The following is a 21563-nucleotide window of genomic DNA, read 5'->3' on the forward strand; positions in this document are numbered from 1 at the left end:
ATAAATAAAATAAAAATTTGAGACCCAAAAGGAATCTTACACAAATAGGAAATAAAGAGAAAAGTACTGGCTAGGATTAACAGATTTTCATCACTTAAAAAAGGAAAGATCAGTGAATTTGAAACCTTTGAAAATACACAAACAAAAGATATCCAATGAGGCACAGAAAGAAAAACACAAAAACGAGCAAAGCTTCAATGATCTGAAGAATAATATCTAACCGTCCAACATGTATGTAATTCAAGAAAGGCTTAGAAAAAAAGAAAAATGTTGCAAAAATATGACTAAAAGTTTTCCCAAACTGAATGAAAATGGTTAATCCATTCATTCAAGAATCAGCAACCCTAACAGCTAACATTAAAAAATACCAGACAATAAAGATTTTTTAAACAGACAAAAGCACATAATCAATTTGCAAAAGTAAGTGACAAAAATCAGTGACATTTTTTATTAGCAACCATGGAAAGTGGGTAGAAGGAGAAGATTATATACAGAAGGACAAAAGGAATAATTAAGGCTATCTTCTCACCAGAAACTATATAACTGTGAAGACAATGGAATGATGCCTTAAAAGTAACTATCAAGTCAAGCCCATTGGCTCATGCCTGTAATCTTGGCTATTCAAGAGGCTGAGATCTGAGGACTGAAGTTCAAAGCCAGCCTGAGCAGAAAAGTCCATGAGAATTTTATGTCCAATTAATCATTAAAAATCTGGAAGTGGAGCTCTGGATTGAGTGGTAGAGGATTAGTCTAGAGCACAAAAGCTCAGGAAGTGTACGGCCCTGAGTTCAAGCTGCAGGGTGAGTACAAAAAAAAATTGTCAACTACACAGAGCAAAAATATTTTTCACAGGAATGAAATGTATATCTAAGAGGATTTTCACAAAAATCTAAGGGGATTCATTGAGAGTACATATTCACTACAGGAATATTAAAGAAATTCTTCAGATAAAAAGAAAATGGCACCAATTGGAAATCCAAATTTACCAAAAAGAATGAACTTCATGGCAAAATTCCTAATGTAAGAACATGCCTGGAACATACAGAACACTAACACAGTGTTTAATATACATGTATAGTTGAGAACTATTGCATGTTTTGGGAGCCTAGGGGATAAAACCTCGGTGTCTCTCATGCCAGACAGAGGGTCCACCAACCCCAACACAAGGAATTTCATTGTAGCACTTGGAAAGACCTTTCTAACTAAACCTATAGATTTTAAGATGCATAAGAGAAAAAAAGAAATGTTTTAATATATAAATGTAAGCACTTTCGTACGGCAAAATATACTGTAAACAAGGCAATAAAATTATATATGGAAATAATGGTGTAATTCACAGACGAACTGCCAATACTTTATTATATTTTATTGATAATTTTACCACATTGAAACCCCCAAAAATTGTTTTTCAATATCAAGATGGATAAAAAACTTTAATCAGTGAATTGAAGAATATCAAATCTAAGTGAACAAAACACAGATGAAAAGGTGCTCAAATCCACTGATGTTCTATATGAATTTAAAATTAAAGTATCAGCGAGACATTCTATGGATATCACATTAGAAAAAAAGTTAGTTCTTTATTCCTTCCAGGTATAAAAGAGAAATGGTGTTCATTACTAGCTGATAGGAATTTAAATTCTTGAAATGCAACAATATACTTGAAAATCAAAATATAACTTAATATCCTTTCCTTTTTTTTGGAGGTTCCTGGCCATGCCTCTAGCACTTCTTGGTCTAGCTAATCTTTCAGGAAGCATCTCATGCCTTTGTCCCAGAAGAGTTTAAGACCACCATCCTCCCATCCGTGCCTCCCATATAGCTGGGATTAGAAACTTAAGTCAACATTACTGACATTAATGTTCTCTTTTGTGCACCAATTCCACATGGCAAAATAAATCCCATAGAAATGAACCACTGCTATTTTAGGGAATACATAAGATGATAGTACAACATATTTTACAGGGAAAACAAAGCAAAATAAATTCAAAGTGTTTACTCATATATAAGGGAATAATAAATATATCATGAGCTCTCAGCATTATGAAATATTACGCTGTTATTAGGAGTGCCAGGAGATTCTGGAGACATAAAATGCCTAAGATGTGTTCATTTTTAAAAGAAACAATAGCAAAAAAATCTTTAGGTGTGTATACATAATTGTGTGATATTTGAGCACAGATAAAATGGGAAAAGAAATTCACAGGGAATTTTTTTTTTTTTTTTTTTTTTTTTTTTTTTTGCCAGTCCTGGGCCTTGGACTCAGGGCCTGAGCACTGTCCCTGGCTTCTTCCCGCTCAAGGCTAGCACTCTGCCACCTGAGCCACAGCGCCCCTTCTGGCCATTTTCCATATATGTGGTGCTGGGGAATCAAACCCAGAGCTTCATGTGTAGGAGGCAAGCACTCTTGCCACTAGGCCATATTCCCAGCCCCACAGGGAATTTCTTATGAGAAAAAACAATTATGTATCTTGAAGAAAACAAGGATAAATGAACAAAATGTATTCTGCAAAAACAATTATTTATAAAGTATTTAATATATGTATGCATGTATATGTAAATTAAGTTTTTAGGACCAGATCTTTGTATTTCTGGCTAGCTTCATTAGAACCATCTTTGTAAACTGTCTAAGATCTCATACCATAGGATTTTGTAAATACATATAAACATATTAAATGAGAATGCAACAAAAACAAAGTATTTCTGGTTTGAGACAATGAGGTTGCACTATAGAAAGAACATTAAATCCAAATAATGAGAGGGATTAATCAAGGATGAAGGGGATTAAATACTGAATAAATAATCTTAAAATCAGGGTTGCAAATTGCTTAAATGAGTAAGTTTTACAACCTATTAGTAAAAACATACTTAATAAAAATATTAGGTTACAGTCCCACAGAGTAGTAGGGTTCCCTTTTGGCCACATCCCCTCCAGCATCTGTTGTTATTAGTTTTCTTGATAATGGACATTCTGATGGGGTGACATGGAATCTCAATGTTGTTTTGATTTGCATTTATTTTATGGCCAGGTATGTTGAGCACTTCTTTATGTGTCTCTTGGCCATTCTCACTTCTTCAGAGACGTATCTGTTTAGGTCTTTAGCTCATTTATTAAGGGGGCAATTGGTTCTTTGAGAATTTGTTTTGGGGGAATTCAATTGTTTGAGTTCTACATATAGTTTAGAAATGAGATCTTTGTCTGTTGTATGGCCAGTGAAGAATTTCTCCCAATCTGAGGGTTTTCTATTTATCTTGAAAGCTATGTCTTTTGTCATATAGAAGCTCTGCAGTTTCATGCAATCCCATTTGTCCAAATCATTCTTTGATTTGTTGTGTTTCTGGGCTTTTATTATGAAAGTTTTGACATGTGCTAAGGAGCCCAAGTATTTCTTCTATTCCTTCCTGCAATGTTTTCAGGGTATCTGATTTTACCTCAAGGTCTCTGATCCATTTGCAATTGATTCTGGTGCAGGGTGATATATAAGAATCTAGCTTTAGCTTGTTACAGGTGACTACACTGTTGGTAAGACTATAAACTTGTTCAACCACTCTGGAAAGCTGTATGGAGGTTCCTCAAGAGGCTAAACACAGAACTCCCCTATGAGCCAACAGCCCCACATTTGGGCATCTAACAAACAGATTACAAGCAAGACCACACTAAAGCCACCAGCACCACTATATTCAACACAGCACAATTTGCCATAGCTAAAATATGGAACCAACCCAGATGCCCCTCGATAGATGAATGGATCAGGAAAATGTGATACATATACACAATGGAATTCAATGCCTCTCTATCAGAAAGAATGACATTGCCCCATTAGTAAAGAAATGGAAAGACTTGGAAAAAATCATACTAAGTGAAGTGAGCCAGACCTAAAAGAAACCTAGACTGCATGGTTTTCCCTCATGGGTAATAAAATTAGTACATGTTTAGGATAGTCCTGGCAGAAAATCACAATAGTTCAATAGCTATGTGCATATGAACACAGAAGATGATGCTAAGAGAAATGAACTCCAGGGCTGGGAATATGGCCTAGTGGCAAGAGTGCTTGCCTCATATACATGAAGCCCTGGGTTCGATTCCTGAGCACCACATATATAGAAAACGGCCAGAAGTGGTGCTGTGACTCAAGTGGCCAGAGTGCTAGCCTTGAGAAAAAAGAAGCCAGGGACAGTGCTCAGACCCTGAGTCTAAGCCCAGGACTGGCAAAAGAAAAAGAGAGAGAGAGAGAGAGAGAGAGAGAGAGAGAGAGAGAGAGAAATGAACTCCAAATGATGGAAAAACATGGTTTATCATTGTTGTTGTTATATTCAACGTACCATGTGAAATAATTCCATTTTCTTTTGTCTTCCTTCCCCATAGTTTTAAACCCAGTGTCACTGTAACTGGTTTTGGTATTGTATATACATTTATCAGAAGTCCGGAAGCTAAGGGGGAATGTCCAAGTGGAGAGACAAGGGGTAAAAGGCAACCAGTGCAACAGCAAACTTACAAAACTATATGCTGTAAACCACTGGGGAAAGGGGGAATTGGGGAGGGGGCAATGGGAGAAAACTGGAAGAGGTAACAAGTTTGAAAAATTGACTCTGCCGTATGTATGAAACTGTAACCCCTCTGTAAATCACTTTGACAATAAATAAATAAGCTTAAAAAATATTAGTAAAACCATATTCGTAAAAACAATTGTTAAATACTCAAACTTACCTCTTTCAGGTGCTCAACGTCCCCTTCCCGCTGACATGTTTCCTCGGCTGAACCCAGAGGAGTCAGACCCGGGCTGAAGGCCATGAGGTCGGCCTTGGGCGGGCCCTCGGCGGAGCACAGCCCGGGCCTCCTCTGCCGGCACGAGGACCAGCTCCCCACCGCGCTGGAGCACACCAGCACCGGCTTCCCCGGCGCGCACGCGCCCTCGCTCCGCGCCGCCCCGCAGCACCGCAGCGCCCCCCACAGCAGCAGCGTCAGCACCAGCAGGCCGGACACCGCGCAGATGGCCACCATCAGCGACGCGTTCACGTCCAGCGGCGACGCCTCCGCGCCCACGCGGCCCGCCGACGCGCGCGCAGACAGCTTCGGCGACGGAGCGCCGTCCACCAGCGACACCAGCAGCGTGGCCGTGGCCGTGAGCGCGGGCTCGCCGTGGTCCCGCACCAGCACCACCAGGCGCTGCCTCGGCGCGTCCGCCTCGTCCAGGGCGCGCGTGGTGCTGATCTCGCCCGTGTACAGCCCCACGCGGAACGGGCTGCGCGCCCCGGCCGCCGCCGGCTGCAGCTCGTACGCCAGCCACGCGTTGTAGCCCGAGTCCGCGTCCAGCGCGCGCACCTTGGTCAGCACGTGGCCCGCGCCCGCCGAGCGCGCCAGCGCGTGGCTCCGCGCCCCGCCCCCGGCCGGCCCCAGCAGCGCCGGCGCGTTGTCGTTCTCGTCCAGCACGAACAGCTGCAGGCTGGCGTTGCTGCCCCGCGCAGGCGCGCCGGCGTCGCGCGCGCTCACCTGGAACTGCAGCAGCGCCAGCTCCTCGTGGTCCAGCGGCTGCAGCGCGTGCACGCGGCCGCTCTGCGCGTGCACCGACACGAGGCTCGACAGCGCGCGCTCGCCCACGCGCCGCTCCACCAGCGCGTAGGACACGCGCGCGTTCTCCTGCGCGTCCGCGTCCCGCGCGCTCACCGTGCAGATGTGCGCGCCGGGCGCGTTGTTCTCGCGCACCGACACCGTGTACTCGGCCTGCGCGAACACGGGCGCGTTGTCGTTCACGTCGGCCACCTCCACCCACACGCTGGCCGTGGCCCACCGCGGGGGCGAGCCCCCGTCCCGCGCCGTCACCACCACCTGGTAGCCCGCGGTGGCCTCGCGGTCCAGGGCGCTGTCCAGCACCAGGGAGTAGTAGTTCCTGAAGGTGGACGCCAGCTTGAAGGGCAGGTGTGGCGGCAGCGAGCAGCTCACCTGCCCGTTGGCGCCGGCGTCGCGGTCGGACACGCTCACCAGGGCGATCACGGTGCCCACGGGCGCATCCTCTCTCACAGGGAGTGAGAGAGAAGTGATCGTTACCTCCGGTGCATTGTCGTTTATGTCTAGTACTTCCACCAAAAGAGTGCAGTGACCTGTCATTGGAATGTTTCCTTTATCCCTTGCTTCCATGGGAATTTCGTAAGACCTTTTTTCTTCAAAATCCAGTTTGCCTTTTGTCCTAATTTCTCCACTGTAGTGATTAATGTCAAATGCACGTAGCACGGCCGAAGATACAGGTCTTCTAAAGGAGTAGACTATGTCTCCATTTGTGCCCTGATCAGGATCCGTGGCATTGAGTTTGATTATCAAGGTCCCATTAAATGCGTTCTCCAACACTCTCACTTTATAAATGCGTTGATCAAATTCTGGGGCATTGTCATTCACATCGGCAATGGTGACCAGCAGCTGAACTGTGCCGGTGAGCTCGGGTTTACCTCCATCAGTGGCTGTCAATAACAAACTATGTTCCTGAATTTCCTCTCTGTCTAATGTTCTCTTTAACACTAGTGACAACGAAGACATTTGCTCACGATTGTTCGGTGGGTCCAAAGCAAAATAGTCGTTGGGATCTAGTCGGTAAGTCAAGGCCGCATTTACTCCAATATCTGCATCAGATGCGCCATCTAGTGGAAATCTCGTTTCTGGAGGGCTGGATTCTGCAATGATTATGCTTTTGTTCCTTTCAGGAAATACTGGCGGGTTGTCATTAATGTCCTCGACCTCCACCTCCACGTGGAACACCCGCAGCGGCCTGTCCACGATCACCTCCAGGTGGAGGCTGCACTCCGCGCTCCGCCCGCACAGCTCCTCCCGGTCCACCCGCGCGTTCACAAACAAAATGCCATTCTGCACGTTCACCTCCAGCAGCTCCCCGCGCTCCTTGGACGCCACCCGGAACAGGCGCGGCACCAGCTCCGCCAGCTCCAGCCCCAGGTCCTGCGCGAGGCGGCCCACGAACGTGCCGTGCTGGGCCTCCTCGGGGACCGCGTAGCGCAGCTGCCCGCGCCCGGCCGCCCAGAGCGCGGGGAGGAGCAGCCAGGAGAGCAGCAGACGCCGGGATCTTTGGCTTCTTTGCCAGGAAAACAGCATGGTACGCTCAAAAGGCTACAGTATATAAAATATTTTGCCTGAAAATGCCTCGCAAGGACCAGTTTTTATGACGTCCTACTGGAAGAGAATTTGCAACTGATTTCCCGAGAGCTGGCAAATTTTCTGGAGGAAGAAACGGTAGCTTTCTCTGCAGAAGAGTTCCAGTGAAGAGCGACACCATGCGCACGAGAGTGTAAATGTAAGGATCGCTATCTTCCTATTTTCCACCAATGTAGAGCTTTATTTTTTACCTTCTGATTTTTCATTGGAAATATATGATTGAAGATTCAATGTTTGCCTTTCCAGATATAATCATCCTATTGCACTCTGCCTTGGACAATTTTTGATGTCTTCCACTTCTTCCACAAATGTTTTTATATGTGCTAATTTCTATGCTGAATTTTTAAAGGAAGACTATTACACATGTGTTTTGGATCAATCATTCTCTAGTTCTTTCAGTCATGCAGGCTTTGTGGTGATTTCCTTTTCTTGTGATGGTTTTCAAGACTTTTTACACACAACAGCCGTTGACTCCAAATGGGAACTTAGCAATCACATAATGAAACCAATAATGGCAGATGTTGTTAAGTAATATACCTGATTTGGGGGGTTGGGGTGTGGTTCGAACGGTAGGCGGACCACCAAGCAAGCACGAGTTCCTGATTTCAAACCTCAGTACCAGAAGGAAAGTTTAATGAATACATCATGTTTATACATTCTTCTGAGTGTGAAGTGTGGAATACATCTTTGCTGGTAGGAAGTGTATACTCAACTGTGTGTCTGTGGTTTATGTATAAATACACAGTAATCTGTACAACATTGCTCTAACTTTTTCAGTTCTCTTTGTAGAAAAGACATCAAGAACAACCTATGCATTTTAATAGGTTTAAACCACTTACAAGTTAAACTTCTTTTACCACCCCAATCTTATTTCATCCTCACTAAACCTTACTGTCATCTAAACTGATTCTTGTGTTCCAGGTCTGTAACATTAACTACACAAAGCTATTAATACACCTTTAAAAAGAAAGAGAAAGGAATTTTGCTTTTGCTATGGATACCAAGTCATACCTGGCCAAATACCATAATGAGAAAGAGACTGCAGCCCCAATAATTATCATGCCTGTTCTGTGTATGATGTTAGTTTCAATGATCATTTGGACTCATTTCTGTGTCCCTGCTCACCTGAAAAGTTATGTGGAGTATTTGGTATTGCCCTAATCTTTTCCTGTTCTGCCATTTCTAGCATATTTTACTCTTACAATGGGAATCATCACTTGATTTATCCAAGTACTTTTTGTGCATCAGACTTTACTTGCATTGCTTCACTTCTCCACATACACCACAGACCCCATCATTTACTCTATACACTTGAGACACCCTTAATTCATTCACCTATATAGATTCAGCTGCTAACATTCTCCTTAGGTGAAAACATACAGTTAACCTAACTACACATTTTCTTTCTTTCTTTTTTTTTTGGGGGGGCCAGTCCTGGGCCTTGGACTCAGGGCCTAAGCACTGTCCCTGGCTTCTTCCCGCTCAAGGCTAGCACTCTGCCACTTGAGCCACAGCGCCGCTTCTGGCCGTTTTCTGTATATGTGGTGCTGGGGAATCGAACCTAGGGCCTCGTGTATATGAGGCAGGCACTCTTGCCACTAGGCTATATCCCCAGCCCTAACTACACATTTTCTATATTCTTCCTACTGATCTTCTCAGTATAAAGTGCCTGCTTTACCATGATGAGTCTAGATGTTTATTCTCATCTTAATTGAACCCTCAAAGAAATTTATAATCTCCTTTCTCAACTTCATCTCTACTACAACTTTCACATGATCTTCCCTTTGAGATACAAGTCATCAAACAGTAACTTAGGGCTCTTTTTTCACATCAATATTTTCCTTCATATTCTCCATTTTTCCTTACTTGTTCAAAGAAAATTTGTCCATACTTATAAAGCCAACCCTATTTTTCCATTCTTTTCTCTTTAACATTTTCATCTTTGCCGTCAGTCCCTCATGACTATTTTTCCTTTAGTGTCACACTTCTAATTATGTAATTAAACATAATACTTCTGGAGAAAACTGTTTAGCTCCTTTTCTTCACCAATGATTAACATGTACTTGATGCACTGCACATTTATTTTTATGTTGGCTAGACTATTCTCCCTGTGATTTTAAGCCTACGATAGTAGGTCAAATAAAAGGGTTTTCATCTCAATTCTCCACATGAAACACAAACTAAACAATGCCCTGAATTTGGGCTTCTGATCCCCAAGTTTTGCGAGAATAAAAGTTTTTCTCTTATACCACACATTGGTCTTTTCATATATCGGCCCTAGAAACTAATATAATTGCTCAACCTAAATTATTTTCTTGTGCACATTATTTGTTCAAACTAACTCTCTTAATGATTGCATAGTTTCATAATTTTATTATTCATAATTACTATCAAATCAATATCTATCATCTGAGTTCACGACTCATATTTTCAATCACAATAAACTTATCCTAGAGGTTCAAATTTAGTACGTTCCTAAACGTTGCTTTCCAACCACTGACTGCATGCACACACACACACACACACACACACACACACAGTTTCTCCAGTTCTGTTAGCAAATATCTTTAAGGAAAATCTCATCCTCTTAGTTGACCAAACTAATAAAGCAAGTATCATCAACTTTTTCTTTCTTATATGTGTTGAATTAGTCATCATTTCTCTGCTTCTACTTTACTAATGCCTCTTGTATGTGGTTCTTTGATTCGTTTCTACTGCCATAACTTAAGTCTCCATGTCTTCATTTTTTGATATCTAAACTCTTATAGAATATGCTCTACTAGCTTTTGAGACTTCAGAATCTCTAGTTTTTGAGTATACATTAAACAAAGAGAACTCAGCTCATTTATCGCCCCTCTATAACTCTTTTCTATTTTGAAATGTTATCTATCCTTCAAGACACATTAGCATAAAATATTGCCGAGTCACTGGAGCTGACTCCCTTCTAAGATAGGGAATATTTCCTAGACAATATATTTCAATATATTTGTTCAAAAATGATCAATTAAACATATGTTAGAAGATAAGAAAATGGTGGTATGTTTAATGCTTTCCAAACCAGGCTAAAAGGTAGAAGGTTTTATATGTTGAGCACAGAGAAGCTTTTTAATACATTTGTAGGAGAAAGTGGGAAAATATAAAATGTACTTTTGAAGGTTCACTTATAATGGGAACAGAGCATTGTTACAACATAATGACTTTGGGATACTGTAAAACTAGGTATAAACCACTTCTCCATACCTATGGGGTTTCCACTCTTTTCTGTAAACTAGGGGTGGTAGTTGTAGAACTCGCACTACAGATCTTATTTGATAATTGATGGAAATAATTCAATTGAAAGTATCAGTAGATGGCAAGGACAGCAAAAGAACTCCATACCTATTCTGACATTTTAAATCAAAGAATACCATCAACCATGTAAGGTGTTGTCCTACTATTAAAGAGGCTGAAGTAGAAGATTGAAAGGTTAACGACAGCCTGGAATACATAATGAGCCACATGTCAGCGAAACAGAAAATATTATGAGAGCTGAGAACGTAAATTCAGGATAAAGTGCTTGCCGAGCATTCAAGGGCCGAGCGTTTAATTCCCAGCACTGCAAAACCATAGCATTAATCATAAGATGTGCCGTTATTCGTGTGCCACCAAGACAGAAAAAGAGCCAAACAAATTACTGCTTTCAATGATGGTTTCAGCAAGTTAAATCAATGATTTTGTTACATTTTATTTATATAAAAATAATATAGTGGCAAGTCTGACTTGAAATAACTAGGTGTTTATTCAAAGATAATGATAAGACCAAAAGAAGCTCAGGAACCAGCACCCGGCTCTGAAACGAAACGTGCCAAGACTAAGACAAAAACAAACCACATAATATTATGAAAGCAAATTGAATACCATTTCAATGATAAACCAAGGAATTGAGAAACAAAAATATTTCAATGATGTCAATTACTCACTTCGCTGTGATGATTTAGTTCATCCTCTCGAGGCTGAGGAAGGCTGGGGCTGAAGGCCATGAGGTCGGCCTTGGGCGGGCCCTCGGCGGAGCACAGCCCGGGCCTCCTCTGCCGGCACGAGGACCAGCTCCCCACCGCGCTGGAGCACACCAGCACCGGCTTCCCCGGCGCGCACGCGCCCTCGCTCCGCGCCGCCCCGCAGCACCGCAGCGCCCCCCACAGCAGCAGCGTCAGCACCAGCAGGCCGGACACCGCGCAGATGGCCACCATCAGCGACGCGTTCACGTCCAGCGGCGACGCCTCCGCGCCCACGCGGCCCGCCGACGCGCGCGCAGACAGCTTGGGCGACGGAGCGCCGTCCACCAGCGACACCAGCAGCGTGGCCGTGGCCGTGAGCGCGGGCTCGCCGTGGTCCCGCACCAGCACCACCAGGCGCTGCCTCGGCGCGTCCGCCTCGTCCAGGGCGCGCGTGGTGCTGATCTCGCCCGTGTACAGCCCCACGCGGAACGGGCTGCGCGCCCCGGCCGCCGCCGGCTGCAGCTCGTACGCCAGCCACGCGTTGTAGCCCGAGTCCGCGTCCAGCGCGCGCACCTTGGTCAGCACGTGGCCCGCGCCCGCCGAGCGCGCCAGCGCGTGGCTCCGCGCCCCGCCCCCGGCCGGCCCCAGCAGCGCCGGCGCGTTGTCGTTCTCGTCCAGCACGAACAGCTGCAGGCTGGCGTTGCTGCCCCGCGCAGGCGCGCCGGCGTCGCGCGCGCTCACCTGGAACTGCAGCAGCGCCAGCTCCTCGTGGTCCAGCGGCTGCAGCGCGTGCACGCGGCCGCTCTGCGCGTGCACCGACACGAGGCTCGACAGCGCGCGCTCGCCCACGCGCCGCTCCACCAGCGCGTAGGACACGCGCGCGTTCTCCTGCGCGTCCGCGTCCCGCGCGCTCACCGTGCAGATGTGCGCGCCGGGCGCGTTGTTCTCGCGCACCGACACCGTGTACTCGGCCTGCGCGAACACGGGCGCGTTGTCGTTCACGTCGGCCACCTCCACCCACACGCTGGCCGTGGCCCACCGCGGGGGCGAGCCCCCGTCCCGCGCCGTCACCACCACCTGGTAGCCCGCGGTGGCCTCGCGGTCCAGGGCGCTGTCCAGCACCAGGGAGTAGTAGTTCCTGAAGGTGGACGCCAGCTTGAAGGGCAGGTGTGGCGGCAGCGAGCAGCTCACCTGCCCGTTGGCCCCGGCGTCGCGGTCGGACACGCTCACCAGGGCGATCACGGTGCCCACGGGCGCATCCTCTGGCACAGGCAGGGACATGGAAGTCATGGTTATCTCCGGTACGTTGTCATTCAGGTCCAGAACTTCCACCAGAACCATGCTGTGCCCGACCATGGAAGGAATTCCTTTATCCATGGCAGTAACTTGAATTTCATAAGCATTATTCTCTTCGAAATCCAGCTTCCCATAAACTCTAATCTCACTGGTGTCCGCATTTATTGAGAATTGACAGTTTTCACTCCTTGGCAGAATCTTTCTGATTCCGTAGGAAATTTCTCCATTCAAGCCTTCATCCGGATCGGATGCGTTTACCTGAATCACTCTGGTGTCGTTTGGGACATTTTCAAACAGCACAACTTTATAACTAGGCTTCCCAAACTCAGGTGCGTTGTCATTTACATCCAAGATGCTTACCTGAATCTGAGCAGATCCAGTTAACTCTGGTTTACCTCCATCAATAACCATCAGCAATAAACTCAGTTCTTGGGTTTCTTCTCTGTCCAATAACTTACGAAGAAGTAATACAGGCAATACACTTTTGTCCTTTTTTACTAGTTTCAGTGTAAAATACTCATTGAGACTCAACACATAGTTCAGACGAGAGTTAATGCCCACATCCGCATCCGAAGCTCCCTCTAGAGGAAACTGACTGTCCAGAGGCGCAGACTCCGAAATGAGTACCTTTTGTTCTGTTTCTGCGAAGATGGGCGGGTTGTCGTTGATGTCCTCCACCTCCACCTCTACGTGGAACACCCGCAGCGGCCTGTCCACGATCACCTCCAGGTGGAGGCTGCACTCCGCGCTCCGCCCGCACAGCTCCTCCCGGTCCACCCGCGCGTTCACAAACAAAATGCCGTTCTGCACGTTCACCTCCAGCAGCTCCCCGCGCTCCTTGGACGCCACCCGGAACAGGCGCGGCACCAGCTCCGCCAGCTCCAGCCCCAGGTCCTGCGCGAGGCGGCCCACGAACGTGCCGTGCTGGGCCTCCTCGGGGACCGCGTAGCGCAGCTGCCCGCGCCCGGCCGCCCAGAGCGCGGGGAGGAGCAGCCAGGGGAGCAGCAGACGCGGGGATCTCGGGGCTCCTCCCCAGATGAACACCATGGCAGACAGTGATATCCTCCAAGTGCAAGTGCCCGTTTTGAAGGAGCCCGAGCAGGAGATCTTTTAGGAAGAGCCTCCGATTTCTGTAAGTATTTATTCCGTAAGCTTAATCTTGAGTTCCTGTCAGTGTGGAGTCAGTCCTGTGAATGGTTGGAATGTGGGTGCGGTGACAAATTTTCCTTTTTCATTATTTTGAGATTAGAGCGACATCATGCGACAGATTATGTAAATACAAGACAGATCCTTAGGTTCTTTAGAGATTCATCGTTTTTTGGTCACTCGATTCTTGGATATTTTTATGGATCCGTTTCAATAACATATATGCACATATTTGTGCACAAATATATATTATATACACATGTGATACTAGTAAGAAAACAAAAATACGTCTATAGTTATGTAGTTTTTAAAACCTGTGCTCCAAAGCTTATCATTAATCTTTGAAATATGGTCTAATAGAAGCTATTCTTTAACTGTCATGGAGAATAATATAAAGAAAAGTATACCTCTCCCCTGCCTGGTTATGACTTACAATTCAGTGTTTCGATTATTTTCACTCTTTGAAGCAGTCTATAAAACATATTGGGAAGAATTCTCTCATCTTAAAAAAAGAAACAAAAATGTTTAAAAACTAACCAGAATTTCATTACCTAAATTTTTTAGTCATAAACTAGTAAATATTAGAATTCAACATAAATATGTGAAGTGTCATTATTTTTGGTTCTTTTGTGCTTACATGTGATGGCTTTTCATGGCCACAGTTCTCCCCACCATAGCAACATTTTAAAGCAAAGCCTGAGTGGCAGTTCTAGGGAGTTTGTTCTAGCAAGATGAAATCTTTTTCATGTAAAATGTTCAACCAAAAACACTAAACATCACAACATTGTAGAGTGACAATGGAGGGCTAATATAAAAAAAGACCTATTTAAGTATTGTAGAGCCTGATGTGGCATTTAGTTCCTCTCTAAATCTTCCTCTACAGGTCAGTTAGTAGTTACTCAAAATGTACTTCTCTTCATAAAATCAGAACGGGAACTATTATGCAAGTAGAAATAAAAATAATTTATAATTTCATTAGTTCAAGACTAGATTGTCAACAAGGCTACAGCTCATAGTTAACAAGTAACTATAGATTTTATAAGTTCATGAATGTACACACCAAAATCTTTGAATCAATTTTTTGCCAATCTTTTACATTTAATCATGTGAACTGAGACACCTTGATATAAAAAATAAAATACAACTGAGAATGGTTCCACAAGCATAAGTCAGTTCTAAAACTGGATCTGAAATGATAAGAAACACTTCAATTGGGGTGTTACCAGACTCTCTCTCTCTCTCTCTCTCTCTATATATATATATAATCTAATGTCACCATGAAGTTTATTCACCCCATATTTTCCACCTTCAAAAATGTCAGCATACCATAATTGCAAAAGAACTTTGAATTTTGTACCACTCATGCACTGTTAGAGATAAACAAATAGAAAATTCTAAGTTTAGCTTTCACTTGATTGAACTAGAAAATAAAATGGAACTAAAATTTCACACTAAAGAATGTAATCTTATCATGAAGACTAAACATAAAAACCCCAAATCTGTTTTTTAAAAATTAGTTCATTAACCATTTTTGTCATGTATAAGGATTGATAAAAATTAATCAAAATAACTCAATGTCTTTTAAATTTCAACTTACATGATCTAGTTATTCTCTACCTTTAAAGATAGGCAATAATGGATGGCCTACATAATATTCACATTTATTATCCTTACATAGTTTCATCATTGATATAATAATGTAACCACTTTTTCTAAGGAGATGTTTTATATTATGTATCATGTTGTCTAATTTTAAACACTTAAGAAATGGGTTCATTGACCCCATCTGAGTGCCCTGGATACTGTATATACTGGTATGAGAACTAGGGAAGGGAAAGCGAATATCAAAATCGAGAGATAAAGGATAAAAAGACAAATGAGTCCGAAAGCAATACTTATAAAACCATTTGGTGTAAACCAACTGAACAACTCATGGGGGCGAGGGAAAAGAGAAGGGGGGTGGTAATGAGGGAGGAGGTAACAAGTTGTACAAAAAATGTACCCCACTGCCTTACTATGAAACTAACCCCTCTGTACATCACTTTGACAATAAATAATTATTTCCAAAAAATGGGTTCATTGATTTGATGCTTCAGTATGATGTTCTTGACCCCAAAATCAAAAATGAGCTTTAGCAAGGATTCCTTCGTGTCAAATGGCTTAATGTGTAAGGGAAAATGGCCATGCTCTTGAAGGAGTTTGTGGTTCTATCACACAACAGCATCTAAGCATCATAGAAACGAAAAACAGTCTAGAGGTAAAAGAGCTTTCCCAGACCCTTGATACGATTATACCATATGGAAAGAGAAACTAACAAACATTAAAGATAGGCGTTCAGATATTTAAAGCCATTAAAATGTGAAAGGTATGCAATGATAATTGTCAGCATGCATCCACCTTAATGGAGATAACTTTTTCCTTTCTACATAAATATGGAAAAGTAGGAAAGAAAGCAAATGAGAGGCCAGGCACCACGGGCTGACACCTGTACTCCTAGATACTCAGGAGGCTGAGATCTGAGGATTTTTGTTCAAAGCCAGCCTAGGTAGAAAAGTCCCTGTAAGACTCTTCTCTACAACGAACCACTCAAAAAATGGAAGTGGCACTTAGGTCTAAAGTGATAGAGCACTAGCCATGAGCAAAAGCCCTCAGAGACATCTCTCAGGCCCCGAGTCCAAGCTTCACAATGAACAACAACAAAAAACTAATGAACAGAGAAAGCAGATGTTATTGCTTATAGATAGATGGCTAATACATGCATTCCTTAAGCAACGGTGAAATATTTGACTGAAGAATTTTAATTGCCTTGGTTATATTGGAAGAATAAGTCAAGCAGTCTTGTGTGAGCATGCAATATTTGACAAATATTTTGCCATTTCATGAGAAAAATTCAGACTGAGCAATTAATTACTTTAATGCCAACAGTAGATTAGAATGAAAGATTTGCCTCTTTATCTCCAAACATGCTGAAATCAGTTTTACTACAACAGTGCAACTATTATGAATACAAAACCACCAGAAAAAATGTGAATCATTTCAGAGCAAATGAAGAGGGTTCAAAAATCGATACGAACCTTTTACTAAATGTCAACTGATCTCATGAAATGAAAACAATCACACTGAAACATTACTAACAATCCTGACCAAATTTAAATAACTCCCAGTGCTCAACCAAACAACTATGATTAGAGATAAAATGGTGTGAATAGGGGATAAAGTAAAGTGATTACTTCTCAAGTATCAAAGAGACAAATAATCCTTGCCATTAATACAAATTTCTCACTGATAATTCAATGAAGAAGAAATTTTATGCTTGATGATCAGACTGTATGATTAAAAGGCCGAAATTGTTCAATTGAAAGTAAGTTGAATATCCATTTGAATTTTTCCACAAAAGCGAACAACAAATAATTGAACATACACATTTGCAAAGGAAGAATTTATATTGGAAAACTCACCTGTCCAGCGTGGTTAGATCCTGAATCTTGTCTCTCCCTTTCATCTTCCCTATCCAAATTGGGAGTCAGACCCGGGCTGAAGGCCATGAGGTCGGCCTTGGGCGGGCCGTCGGCGGAGCACAGCCCGGGCCTCCTCTGCCGGCACGAGGACCAGCTCCCCACCGCGCTGGAGCACACCAGCACCGGCTTCCCCGGCGCGCACGCGCCCTCGCTCCGCGCCGCCCCGCAGCACCGCAGCGCCCCCCACAGCAGCAGCGTCAGCACCAGCAGGCCGGACACCGCGCAGATGGCCACCATCAGCGACGCGTTCACGTCCAGCGGCGACGCCTCCGCGCCCACGCGGCCCGCCGACGCGCGCGCAGACAGCTTCGGCGACGGAGCGCCGTCCACCAGCGACACCAGCAGCGTGGCCGTGGCCGTGAGCGCGGGCTCGCCGTGGTCCCGCACCAGCACCACCAGGCGCTGCCTCGGCGCGTCCGCCTCGTCCAGGGCGCGCGTGGTGCTGATCTCGCCCGTGTACAGCCCCACGCGGAACGGGCTGCGCGCCCCGGCCGCCGCCGGCTGCAGCTCGTACGCCAGCCACGCGTTGTAGCCCGAGTCCGCGTCCAGCGCGCGCACCTTGGTCAGCACGTGGCCCGCGCCCGCCGAGCGCGCCAGCGCGTGGCTCCGCGCCCCGCCCCCGGCCGGCCCCAGCAGCGCCGGCGCGTTGTCGTTCTCGTCCAGCACGAACAGCTGCAGGCTGGCGTTGCTGCCCCGCGCAGGCGCGCCGGCGTCGCGCGCGCTCACCTGGAACTGCAGCAGCGCCAGCTCCTCGTGGTCCAGCGGCTGCAGCGCGTGCACGCGGCCGCTCTGCGCGTGCACCGACACGAGGCTCGACAGCGCGCGCTCGCCCACGCGCCGCTCCACCAGCGCGTAGGACACGCGCGCGTTCTCCTGCGCGTCCGCGTCCCGCGCGCTCACCGTGCAGATGTGCGCGCCGGGCGCGTTGTTCTCGCGCACCGACACCGTGTACTCGGCCTGCGCGAACACGGGCGCGTTGTCGTTCACGTCGGCCACCTCCACCCACACGCTGGCCGTGGCCCACCGCGGGGGCGAGCCCCCGTCCCGCGCCGTCACCACCACCTGGTAGCCCGCGGTGGCCTCGCGGTCCAGGGCGCTGTCCAGCACCAGGGAGTAGTAGTTCCTGAAGGTGGACGCCAGCTTGAAGGGCAGGTGTGGCGGCAGCGAGCAGCTCACCTGCCCGTTGGCGCCGGCGTCGCGGTCGGACACGCTCACCAGGGCGATCACGGTGCCGGGCTCAGCGTCCTCGGGGACGGAGAATGAGAGAGAATTCACTTCGATGTGGGGGGAATTGTCATTGGTGTCCAAGATTTCGATCCACACTGTACAGTGGCCGGCCATGGGGGGCGTCCCCTTATCCGTGGCCTGCACTTCAATTTCGTGAAAGTTATTTTCTTCGTAATCCAACGTTCCATTCACCCTTATTTCTCCACTCTTTTCATCCAGTGTAAATAAGCGTCTTCCGCTGGGCTTGACCGATAACAAGGCGTAGGTGACCTCGCGGTTGATTCCTTCATCTCGATCCGTGGCGTTCAGCTTTATCACAAGAGTTCCCTCGGGGGTGTTTTCCGTCAACTTCACCCTATATTCTAATTGATCAAATTCCGGGTCATTGTCGTTGACATCCAGGACTCGAACCACCAGCTGCGCTGTGCCTGTGAGTGCAGGTTTCCCTCCGTCGGTAGCCGTCAGGAGCAAGTTGAATTCCGGGGCTTTCTCTCTATCCAGAGGCTTTTTTAATACAAGGGACAGTCTTTTCGTCTGCTTACTAGTTGTTGGCGATTCTAGAGAAAAATGCTCGTTTGGACTGAGTGTGTAGACCAGCGCAGCGTTCTCCCCCGTGTCCGCATCCGACGCGCCCTCGAGTGGAAAGCGGGACTCGGGCTGCTTAGATTCCGAAATCAGCAGCTTCTGCTCTTTGAGGGGGAACTCGGGCGCGTTGTCGTTGATGTCCTCCACCTCCACCTCCACGTGGAACACCCGCAGCGGCCTGTCCACGATCACCTCCAGGTGGAGGCTGCACTCCGCGCTCCGCCCGCACAGCTCCTCCCGGTCCACCCGCGCGTTCACAAACAAAATGCCATTCTGCACGTTCACCTCCAGCAGCTCCCCGCGCTCCTTGGACGCCACCCGGAACAGGCGCGGCACCAGCTCCGCCAGCTCCAGCCCCAGGTCCTGCGCGAGGCGGCCCACGAACGTGCCGTGCTGGGCCTCCTCGGGGACCGCGTAGCGCAGCTGCCCGCGCCCGGCCGCCCAGAGCGCGGGGAGGAGCAGCCAGGGGAGCAGCAGACGCGGGGATCCCAATCCCCTTGTCTGAAAGCCTAACATGGCATAGGAAATTGGCTTCTAAAATAAAAAGTCTTTGCACTTACAGCACCAGAGACCTCAGTCCAGGTTTAAAGTCGCGCTGGGGTTTTTTGAGAAGGTTCAAAGGATTCGTGCACAGCGTTCAGCCCGATGGAGTCGTTTTCCTATGGATGCCGGACTGTGCCGCCCAGGCGAGGACACAACTCTCTCCCTCGAGTCACGAGCGCCACCTGGTGCCTGCAACTGTGAGTGCCTTCCTTTCCCCCACGACTTCCGAAAGCCTTTTCCGTAAACAACTCCACAAAATTCTTATTTGCTGAATATTCAGATTTTAAGTTATATTCAAACCAAATATATGTGGAAATGGCACTTTATTTCTTCGCTAACATCATATTTAAAGCATTGGTTCTGTTTCACTCAAGTAATTTTTTTTATTTCTCTAAATATTTATAGGTTTTTGTATCATGTTAAAACTAGGATAACCGTTTCCTGAAGGCCTTGTCCCTCGTATAAAATATAAAATTTGAATTCCCTTCATTCCAGTCTTCCTTGCTACTTAGGCTACTAGGACACTTAAAGGAATACAAAATGCATATGGCAGTGCTGACGCCTGGAAGGTGGGGGGAGATTGCCAGACCTAGAGCCTTCTGTATGCTAGGAAAGTGTTCCCCGACTGAGCAACACGCCCAGACTTTATGTTCTGCATGCCATGTTCTTATCCATGTCAATTATCCTTCTTAAAACTCTTGATTTCTTTAAGATGACATACAATCCTAATACGAATTTATGGGGTACAATTCAATGTTTCAACATATGTACCTATTGTGTCATGACCAAAGCAGGGTTATTAGCACATCCTATATTGATCATTTCTTTGTGGTGAAATTGCCAACAAACCTCTCTTCTACTTATATTGCAATATATATCATACCTAATTTTCTTCTGATTTGCTATTGCATTCAACTGGTTTGGGGTTACAAGTGACTTTATATCCATTTAAGAACAACAAGAAAGCAATCGGGAAGACATTCAAAATGTTGTTTAGAACATAGAAAACATAAAAATAGGAAAAATCTCATATAGATGAATTTTTCCTTTGACACACATGATTTCTCACATTAGTTGCATTGTTAATAGTATAAGTTTTTTAAACATAAGAGTCGATAATATGACAAAAGTAATCTTCGGGAATTCTACTGTCATTCAGTAAAATCGCCGTGAAAATATCTGTATTATTTTGGTCTTTCCACATAAGCAATTTGGTTTTATTAATTCAATCAAGAAACATGGGTGAAATGGTTTGTTGTAGAAGGATCAAATTTGCCGGTGGTGATGAACCAATTCCTTGGTTCATTTGAACCAAGGGAAATTATTTTGAACATATATTCACTCATTGTTTGATATTATTCTTAAACCATAGAAAATACTCAAGCAAACAAGCAGTTAGATTAAATGACTATTGTCTTGCAGATGAGAATGGAATTTCATACAGTACTAGAGTGAAAAATAGGAATCATTGCTTTTAGTTTTCTCATCCTGAAAATGTAATTTTGTTGCATTTGCCCCTGCATTTTCATATCCACTTAACACTTAGGAGTAAAGAAGAAATGGTGCAACAGAAGTGGGTGTTTCGTGGTTACTGTATATGATTTTGGTACACTGGGTCTTGTATATATGCCTACATGATCTAGGGAAGGGAAAGAAAAACGAAGGTGTAAGATATCACAAGAAATGTACTCGCTGCCTTATGTTACTGTACCCCTTTAGCACAACACCTTGTCAACAAAATTTAATTAATAAAAATTTAAAAAAAGAAGTGGGTGTTGGCCTTTATAACCCAACCCCGAGTGCGGCCCTGGGGCGCGCAGTCCCAGCTGACAAGTCTGGGCTGCAGCCCTGGCCAGCCAGCCTGCTATTTACGGTTGCGGTTCCAGCACCAGAGTCTGGGCCATGACCCTGGCCAGTCAGTATACTTTTCACTTCCCCAAGAAATCCATCTTTTTACTTAAAAAAAAAAAAGAAGTTTAGAGAAGTGATTCTGGATAAATATCATTCTAGCGTAAATACTTTAACCCAGAAAAGATGATGGTATCACATATTTGAATTAAATCAAGATGTTAATTTAAGTGTTAATTGCTAATCGTACATATCTCATGAATATAT

At 45.5% G+C, this 21563-nt stretch overlaps 4 protein-coding genes across 5 annotated transcripts in view; all 4 read right to left on the reverse strand.

Moving 5' to 3' along the window:
- The window catches only part of LOC125340045 (protocadherin alpha-C2), a 136407-nt gene that overhangs the window by 86390 nt on the left and 28454 nt on the right, over positions 1-21563 (reverse strand). The gene's annotated exons all lie outside the window — the stretch shown is intronic.
- LOC125340161 (protocadherin alpha-13-like) lies at positions 4691-7463 on the reverse strand. The gene has a single exon (XM_048331611.1). The coding sequence runs from the start codon at positions 7094-7096 to the stop codon at positions 4691-4693; it is 2406 nt and encodes an 801-aa protein (XP_048187568.1). The 5' UTR covers positions 7097-7463.
- LOC125340162 (protocadherin alpha-12-like) lies at positions 11104-13476 on the reverse strand. Its single transcript, XM_048331612.1, has one exon. The coding sequence runs from the start codon at positions 13474-13476 to the stop codon at positions 11104-11106; it is 2373 nt and encodes a 790-aa protein (XP_048187569.1).
- Positions 17016-20252, reverse strand: LOC125340047 (protocadherin alpha-11-like). Its single transcript, XM_048331450.1, has one exon. It carries the CDS (start codon positions 19419-19421, stop codon positions 17016-17018), a length of 2406 nt encoding a protein of 801 aa, XP_048187407.1. The 5' UTR covers positions 19422-20252.

The sequence above is a fragment of the Perognathus longimembris genome, chromosome 22 (genome assembly GCF_023159225.1).
Source record: "Perognathus longimembris pacificus isolate PPM17 chromosome 22, ASM2315922v1, whole genome shotgun sequence".
Classification (NCBI taxonomy): domain Eukaryota; kingdom Metazoa; phylum Chordata; class Mammalia; order Rodentia; family Heteromyidae; genus Perognathus; species Perognathus longimembris.